The 9,719-nt window shown below is 39.1% G+C and overlaps 1 protein-coding gene across 1 annotated transcript in view; it reads right to left on the minus strand.

Annotated features, from left to right (window-relative positions):
• Positions 1–4,925: 4,925 nt before the first annotated feature.
• Positions 4,926–9,719, minus strand: part of LOC109963395 (adhesion G-protein coupled receptor G5-like) — a 13,734-nt gene continuing 8,940 nt past the window's right edge. Inside the window, exons 9-14 of the mRNA XM_020605902.1 lie at positions 8,582–8,697; positions 7,964–8,232; positions 7,747–7,843; positions 7,270–7,399; positions 6,506–6,662; positions 4,926–5,841 (exon numbers count right to left, since the gene is read on the minus strand). Coding sequence (XP_020461558.1) covers positions 5,717–5,841; positions 6,506–6,662; positions 7,270–7,399; positions 7,747–7,843; positions 7,964–8,232; positions 8,582–8,697 — 894 coding nt within the window. The 3' untranslated portion in view covers positions 4,926–5,716. The remainder of the gene's footprint in view (positions 5,842–6,505; positions 6,663–7,269; positions 7,400–7,746; positions 7,844–7,963; positions 8,233–8,581; positions 8,698–9,719) is intronic.

The raw sequence follows: 9,719 nt of genomic DNA on the forward strand, positions 1-9,719 counted from the left end.
TCCACACATGAATCTCTTATGTAGAAGAGTTGTTTCATTGCGCTCTGGTCAGAGCTGTCACTGGACAGAGAATTAATTAGCAGATGGATGACAGTGTCATTGCATAAATGGATGGTGCAAGTGCCGTCTGAAAAGTGAGAGAGGAGTCAGATTAATGTAGACATATAATTGCCCTGTTTGAGGGTACAGGGCAGTTGGAGATGCAAATGAATCAGCTTCTGCACTTCTGAATGCTTTCTGTCCTATGCTAAACAGTATGTGCTTCATACTGTAGGGGACAGACCTGTATGAACAGAGTAGTCTGTCTACTTGAAAGACAGTGTATACTTACATTTTGGTATTTTATATTCTAAAATCATGTCGGTTTTTGTCACATTAGCCTCCAAGCATGTATATGAGTCATAGAACTGTGTCCTGTTGATGACAATGCACTGAAAGACGCATGGATGTTCCCTGACTTTGCACTCCACATTATGACTTGGCATATCCAGGATGCTAGCATTCGTCGTGTTTGTGGTTGTAATAATGCCATTATTTGAAATGTTGAAACAAACTGAGAACACAGAAACAAAAGAGGAAAAACAAATAGAACTCACTGTATTTTACATATCTCCAGTCACAATGCCATAAAAGGATATGTTCCATTTTACAGAAAAATTTGAATTCCAAGCACTGTAATACTGTATTTAAACATTTTCAGATTGTTATTGACTTGAGCCCATGATATGAATTATGTAACAAGATAAATGACTTTAATAAAGGTAAAACATTCTTTATGAGAACACTTAGTTCACAGCTAAACTTATCAGACTGTTATAACAAAATTTAGACACTGACAGCTGTCTTCTATACAGCGAAGTAAAAGTCTTGCATTGAAAATATTACTTAAGTAAAAAGTATAAGAAAAATATTGTTAAAGTACCAAATGTAAACATACCAATGAAGACTGACTCATTTTCAGAAAAATGCATACTATATTAATGGATTATGATTATCAATACATTCATTGAACATAATTTTAATGTAGCAAGTGTTAAAGGTGAAACAAATTTTACATCCTGCTAAGTAATTTGTGAATTTATCTTAGGGATTTACAAAGTCTTACCCTACTGTATAACAGCTTGTCATGATTTATTTGTAGATTATATTTTGTGTTATTGTCTAAGTCAGAAAAGCAGGTAGTATCTCCAGCTGTCACATAAATGTAGTGGAGTAAAAAGCACAATAGGTACTTCTGAGATGTAGTGGGTTAAAAGTGTAAAGTACTGCTAAGCGACTGCTCTGGCGAAAACACCCCCTCCACCCTTGTGTTCTCGGAACTTGATTTTATCCTAAGGAGATAAAATACTATCAAAAATGTTACAAATGCGTGTTTAACGTTTTGTCTGTAACAAGCGATTTGTGTGTGTGTGTCATGAGGTTCACAGATGCATGCTGTACAAACTGCACGTAAAACACATTTTACAAATGCTTAAAATCGATTTTTTGTGTGGTTCTTTAGAAAGTACGTACACATTGTTACCTACGCATGCGTGGATCGTCTAACACACACGAATCACCTTCCGCGCACACACGGATTTTTGAGAGTGTTTTTCCGCACTCTCAAAAGTCCACGATCCACGAATGCACGGTGCGTTTAAGGACACGTAGAAACCTCGGACATCAGATTCTCGGCCATAAATTAATACAATTTCATGGAACAAATATTAGAATTTTGGTTGTAAATGTAGGTCAGTGCTTCTAATAGTGTTTAGGCCAGCAGAGAAGGCCTTGCTGGCCCTGACGGCCCCTAAACTTACTAGCGGTGTGTATCACTAAAACATGTCCCACTGAAAAACAACAACAAACTCCGTCGGGAGGAATATGTGCATCACTAAAATATGCCCTACTGGAAAAACTATAAACTCCGCAGGGCGGAACATTAACTTTAGCTTCATAACTTCTAAATTCTAAATATATAAACATTTAGAACATGCACCACAAACTGCAGGCATCTGGAATGTTCTCTGTTAAAACGTATTATGTATTAGATATTTTTGTTTATTTTATGTAATGTCCATTTGGAATAGCGTTGTGTAAATGCTTTTGTTTTGAAAACAGGTTTGGAAACTCTGATGTCCGAGTTTTCTACGTGTCCTTAAACGCACCGTACATACGTGGATCGTGGACTTTTAAGAGTGCGGAGAAACTCTCAAAAATCCGTGTGTGTTCGCGGAAGGTGATTCGTGCGTGTTAGACGATCCACGCATGCGTAGGTAACAATGTGTACTTTCTAAAGAACTGCACACAAAAAAAATCGATTTTAAGCATTTGTAAAATGTGTTTTATGTGCAGTTTGTACAGCACGCATTTGTGAACAGCATGACACACACACACACAAATCACTTGTGATAGTATTTTATCTCCATATTATTAGCGCTACCTCCTGAGAGGTGTTGAAATTTGGCTCCAGGAACACACCTCCAAAGCGGGCGGAGGGCAGTGGGAACAAACACAGAACCCATGATGGACGTTTAAGGTATGTTCACAAAAATGGCTTTTGCGCCACCTCGCCATTGTTGTGTATGTGGTGTGCTGTGCAGGTTCTGCGGTGCACAGCAGGGAGCGGAGCTGCACTGAAGGTTCAAATTTGTTGACCTTTGATTCGGGTTTTGCTGACCTCTGTGCACACAGCCAATCACTGGGTGCGTCTGAAATCGCTCCACGCTGTGCACCGCGGACGTCCGTGCAGAACCTGCACACCACATACACAACAATGGCGAGGCGTGCGTAAAATCCCTTTCTCTGTTGTAATGTGAACATAAGTGTTACTTGGCTTGTCACGTTTGGGCAGGTTCCCTTTATGTGAACTTTACAGAACCTGCTCTCAGCCAGTTCTGCCCACTGTGTGCTGTTGTTACTGCAGTTTTGACTTTGTCTATGTCATATGTAACTTTTGTTTACTGATAACAGTTAACATTTTTATTTTCCAGCACAGCATTCCTTTTGGTTTGTGACAAGTAAAAAAAAAGGTAAAATTGCAAATAAATATATGAAATCCTATTGAATACATTCATTTTTTTTCCTTTGGTAAGACAAACCTAACTAAACTAACTCACATTCTTACCTTTGTCAGCCAATGATTTGGGCAGTAGCAATAACAGCAGCAAAGGAACCATTGTATTAACTCTGAATGTGTGACTGATGGAAGAAAGCTACATTTTAGTACATATATACTCTCTGTAATTTACATTCAAATAAAATCACTTATGCAAAGTCAGACAAAAGAACTAAAACACAACAGGTTTCCACCACTGAAAGCAATGAAACTCTAATTCTGCTCTTTAACCTGGCCAAGTACACTGCCCAGCTACTTTGTCTCTATATTTTTGTCCTCCCCAGCTACATGCATGAGAGGGCCAGAATATTAGGAACACCTCTGAATATAATGTATTCCAGTACAACACCACCTTTAACTTTGACCTCAATAATAAACATATCATTGAATTTATACTTTTATCACAATTTCACCAAAAACCAAAACATTTTGAGCTTCATAATCACTGATGTTAAGGCAGAAGTGGTGCACTGAATTACATACAAGGTGTACAGGTGTGACTATTAAAGTGGGTGGGCAGCATATTTTGAAAGTGAAATCAAATACTCACAAACATTAACTTATGTATTCTCCAGTTTACAGCTGTGATATAAATACATAAAGCAGATCAAAGAGAAAAAAGATTACCCTCTGCTTAAAGGAAAAATGTTATTTTGCTAGTTAGATCAAATTCATCAAAATTAGTGTTACATCATCTTTACACTAATTGTACAGTATCACCATGTTCCCTACATACACCCCAACAATAGTAGAAACAAACAAAAAAAATACAAGTCAATACTCAGCAGACATAGTAGTCCTCTTCTTACCTCTGAAGTGAACAGGATTAGGAAGACAAACACCAGTGAACTGTGCTGTTTGGTTTATCTCATGACCGGGAACTTAGAAAAAAATACAGTAGTGCCTGTGTTTGGTCAGTTAAAGGCATTTGTTTTATGCAAATATTAGGGCAACAAAATGACTGCAGGCGAGTTTGTTTAATTTTTATATGTCGCAAACTGACATTACAGGCTAAACTCCACTGCTACAGTGAACCATGTCTGACTAACTAACACAAATTGATGTTATATACAATAACGCCATGATGTGGAAAACCACTAAAGTTCCCAGCTGCATTAAAATCATGTAGGCAGATACAGTACACACATACACACAGGCAACTGTGAAAAATACATGAAGTTTAATACATACTAAATGTATATAGACATGGGGCGGCTGAGGCTCAGGAGGTAGAGCGGGTCATTTCCTAACCGGAGGATTAGTGGTTCGATTCCCAGCTTGTCCAGTTAACATGTCGAAGTGTCCTTGAGCAAGACACTGAACCCCCAGTTGCTCCCGGTGATAACACCAGTGTGTGAATGTGTCAGCGTTTGGGAGTGCAAATGGGTGAATGGCCAAATAATGTGAAAGTGCTTTGAGTGTGCTGTAAAGTGTAGGAAAACGCTATACAAGTATAAGACCATTTACCACTACCATTTTACATGTTCTACTGCAGAGTACTGTAGGTGTAGACCGCAGAATTTTCAGAGAATATATGCTCTTTTACAGAACTCAAAGTTGCAGTTAAAACCTATCAGATCTAGACAGGGGCAGAAAAACAATCTGCACCATTTACCGTAGTTTTTCACCCCCTAACAATCCAGTAGGAGTGAATGCATTTGCACATGTACCATTGCCAGAATACATGTCTGATGCACTCTCTCCCCCTTAACAGTCACTTTGCCATTGCCTCACTGCCCTGTTCTCTTTGAAAACACATTTGAAAGAACTAGGGTCACAGTGCATAACCATACATATTGTATGACATAGATAATTAGAGCTGTTTCTTCTTTCTACTTAGTTGATTTCCTGAGAGTATTCCTTTCAATGGTGTACCTTACAGGGAGAGACAGGAAATGAATGATATCCTTTCAATGCTATCATACATGTTCTTTGTAGCAAAAAGTTCAATATGGCACAGTTGAGGTGTGACAATCACAGCTAGTTTGTTCTTGGTTCTCAGTTTTCTGTAAGGGGTTTATTTTCAGAGTTGTGAACAGAATGGCTGAAGTAAAAAAATTTCCCATTGATGCGATTGTGCTTTCCTGCCTTTTGCCCAGTGGATAGATGGATGGATAGAACCCATCACTGCAAAGTCTTTCTAAGCACACCAGTTATATTAACAACAAAGTTTTTAAAATAGCACTAATGCTGTGAGCTGCTAAAATGTTTTACATTGAATATTAGATTACCTTACAATAGTTAGCATGATATTTGCTTCTCTGCTACATTGTTATACATGAAAACATCATGATCTAAAGTAGAAATAATAACATCAAACTGTATTTCAGTAATAAGGATCCCAACCCCCACCACCACCACGCACACATGCATACACATACACAAAAAGTGTCTTGGTGTGTTACTACAGTAGTTCTACATAGGCTTTGCTGTTGACATTGCATCTATTGTATGTCTGTCCATTCTGGAAGAGCGATCCCTGCTCTGTTGCTCTTCCTAAGGTTTCTTCTATTCTTTTATGTCCATTAAATATTTCGGGGAGTCTTGATTTGATGGTCTAAGAACCGAGGGAATTGTATGCTATATGTAAAACTCCTTTAGGCAAATTTCTGATTAAGGCTATACAGATGAAATTTGACTTGACTTGACTTGACTGCTGGTGCTAGGTGTTTCACCGCTTGCCTTAGCAGTTGAGTTTCCATTCTTTCTTAAAGACATCACAAACCACAGGAAGATGAAGAAACCTGCGTGAGAGAAAGAGAAATTGAAGTGTTAGAAAGAGTACAGAAGGCTATGATCATGCAAATGCCACTCATAACTGTTTACATTATACAAATAGACACAGAGTCAAATTGTTGCAGCCACTGCAAGTAAAACCATGTATTTTAATACCATTCATTCGTGACAATGTAAGTGTCATTTCTTCTGATATCTGAGTAGTCATGACAGTTTGCAATATGAACAAATGTCCTCAAGAGACTTTGGCCATTTATTTTACTACGCTGGAAGCTATTCATGCGTAGATAACCAAATTTGTGTTTCCATTACACAATCACAGTGGAAGACTCTCTAGTTGGCCTCTACGATCTGACAGGGAGAAAGCATTTCCTGCTTGAAACATGTACCTATGTAAAAACTGAAAAAATAGGTTTAATTTTCGATCTACACCAGCAACATACAACCACTCATTTATATTAAGCATTTTTAATAGTATATGAGATTTTTTGGCATTTTGCCTTTAATTGGACAGTAATTACAGAGACCTGTAGAGATGTGGGGAGAGACTACAGTATGACATGCAGTGTTGGGAGTAACCATGTTGAAGTTGTCTCATATAACCTTTTCTGTCATATTTTGAATGACATCACCACATAAAAGAGCTGGACATGTGACAAAGGTTGTACCAACCTTGCAGTGAGTTCAGAATACAGAAGAGGTAAAGGCCAGGAGCGGGCAGGTTGCCATATGAGAAGAAGATCAGGCCCCAGGTGATGCCAAGTAGAATGGTGACTCCCAGGAGGGTACAGGCGTCTCGCTTGGCTCTGTAACAGTCACTCTGCCTAACCTGATGTGTCAAATGTATTGTAATACAACACATTAATAGGTCACAGACAGTCAGTAACTATTGGTTGAAGACCTCGAGTCTGGTAGAGTGAACACCCAAACTGTTTGTTGAAGTCTGTACCCTAGTCCAGAAAATGCCTCCTGAGTGGAAGCACAGTTATCTTCGTCAAATAATTTTTTATTGTGCTTTCTGAAGCCACACATAAAATATTAAAGCATCCATGAGAGGCACAGTTTACTTATACCAACTGTGTGAGCCACATATTAAACAAATTTACTAGGCATTCTTTCAACAGAAAATGTATGCTTTAAACACCAGAGAAAAATTATGAAGAGAAATAGTAATACACTTGACTATTTTTCTTATAGTCTATAAATCTTATGATAAAAAAGCAAAATAATGTGTTAGTCATGTTTATCAATAGTTTCCTTCTTTCCTTGTGTATGTGGCACTCAGCTCCAAGCCTATTAGTTTCTACTGAGGACATAAGTGTATAGTGATATAGTTTAACATTTAATTTATTTTCATTATAAGGCTCAGTATATAAACCTATTCCTACCTGTCTACTATATATACCAATACCTTTGTAAGGAAGAACCTTTTGTACCTTTTTGCTACGGTGGAGACTCATAAGACGTGCGATGGTCACCCCTAACATGGTCACATTAAAGATGAACACTAAGCCAAACACTCCCATCACAGTTACCATCTTCACTGTGTCGTTGGCCATGTAGCATCTATAAAGAAACAGAGTATGAACAATAGTTTAATTTCATTTACTGAACAATTGAACACTGTAATAAAAATGTAAATTCAGGCGACTAAAGATTCAGCTGTATGTAGTAAAGGAAACCTTAGAACTAAATAGGGATTTAGGGATAGTTTAGGGATAGAGTAAAACAGATGCTGGACAACAAGGGGTTTGCTGCCCATGAACTGGAATACATATTTGTTCTTGTAATAATTGCAGTTACTGTGAATGCCATTCAAAATACACAGAAACTCTAATCCACATGCAAAACACTTTATAAGTTAATTATTAATCTAGATTGTACATGCAAATATGATTCCACTTCTCCCTTACATTGTAGTGTTGCTGGAGTTGGACGAGTCTACAGGAACACGACCATATGAGTCTCTTTTTATAATGACCACCAGGGACACAATGACTGCAGGAACACCTGCAGAAAGCACAAGGCTTAAACAAGACACTGATCCTTTCATTTAAGGGTACAGGTACTCAGTATTTGCCGACTGATAATGGCAACTCGTAGGTCCCACGCCTTGGTGACTCTACTCACCCCATCCCACCACACTGAGTTTGAGCAGATATCTCCTGACATAGATATTGAAGACTCTGACTAAGAGAAGGTAAAGGTGGAACCCCTCCAATGCCATCCAGCTGAAAGTGGCCAGTAGTGAGTAGTGCAGAGAAAGCGCCATGTAAAGGCAAAGCCCATTGGAGGGGAGTGCTGCCACAGTTTGATTAGGGAGGAAGTGTGCGTTGAGAAGGATCAGGGCAATGGCAAGGTTGATGTGGACCTTCATAGAGACATCTGTTCTGGCTTTTCTGTTAGACAGAGGAGAATTGATCTGTGGTGAGTGCTAAATTATGCATGGTGGAAATGAAATTAGGTGGAGGATGAAAGAAAAGAAGAAGGATGGAAGAGTGCAGTGAACTTTAAAGTAGCTAAAAATGAAAAAAAATGAGACAAATAAATTGACAAGAAAAGGAAGCAAGAAAAAGTCAAACATGGAAGGAAGAAGCGAGCTGAAGAACTCAAGAAGTGATGGCAGCAAGTACAGAAGGATGCTGCTGTAACTGAAAATATGAGCGAGGGAAGGGTAGACTGAAGGTGAGGGAAGATACAGGTTAATGAAAGGTGAGTAGAATCATTCACCAAGGAAAAATAACTTACTTATTTGTGATGAACATCAGAACAGCAATGACCAGGGCAAAGAGAGAAAGACTACAGCCAATCAGAGTGATATATGACAGAATCTCATGGTCTTCAGATGAGAGGGGAACAGACACCTGAGAAAGAAACACACACCTGTAGACTTGCTGTATTTCTAGTATCACATTTAGTCTGTTAAGAAAAATCACATCAGAGATTTTGAGAGACTTTCAATTCAATTCACTGTCTCGTACTAGGTGAGTACTAACGCCCTCAATCTAGTGGAGAGTAACTAAGCACATTTAAGTACTGTATTTCAGTATAGTTTTGAGTTATCTTTAAAAAAGTGTTTACTTGAAGTATTTCCATTTTATGCTTATTTATACTTCTATTCAACCGCATTTGGGGGGATAATACAGTACATGACATGATGAGCTTGATTCAAGAGCAGCTGACCTGAGATTGAAGATCATGAGCAAGATGGACACCTTGAACTCCCGTGGTTGGTTACCAAGACTAAGTGAAGTGTCTTCTGAAAGTCTACTAGAGGATGTGAATGCAGCACTAAGAACAAGCCCTACTATGACCATCACTGAGACCAACAAGCTGATATACACCACAGCAACCGTGATCCTTGAGATGCTTGGCTATAAGTTCAACAAAGGCCATAAGGAGCAGTATCCTCCATGGAGAAGGAGATTGGAGACCAAGATCAAGGCAGCAAGGAGAGAAGTTAGCCAGCTATCGGAATTGCAGAAAGGTGTGATGAAAAAAGGGGTACCTAAGAAGTACAACTCACTGTCCATACCTGAGCCCTTAGAGACTGCCAAGCAAAGGCTCACAGCCCTGGCCACCTGGCTGAAGAGATATACCAGAGAAGTTGAAGCCAGGAGAATAAACCGAATGTTCTCCACTGAGCCATCCAAGGTGTACTCTCAGTGGCAGGGTAATAACATGAGAGCAGACCCACCAAGGCTGGAGACTGAACAGTTCCGGAAGAGCATATGGGAGGAGGAGGCATCGCACAACAGCAATGCCCAGTGGCTGGTGGACCTAAGAGCAGACCACAGCAACCTCCCTGCACAAGACCCAGTAATCATCACAATGGCAGACATTCAAGAGCGGGTCTCAAGTATGAAGAGCTGGACAGCACCAGGCC

Source organism: Monopterus albus, unplaced genomic scaffold, assembly GCF_001952655.1.
Source record: "Monopterus albus unplaced genomic scaffold, M_albus_1.0 scaffold73.1, whole genome shotgun sequence".
Lineage (NCBI taxonomy): Eukaryota > Metazoa > Chordata > Actinopteri > Synbranchiformes > Synbranchidae > Monopterus > Monopterus albus.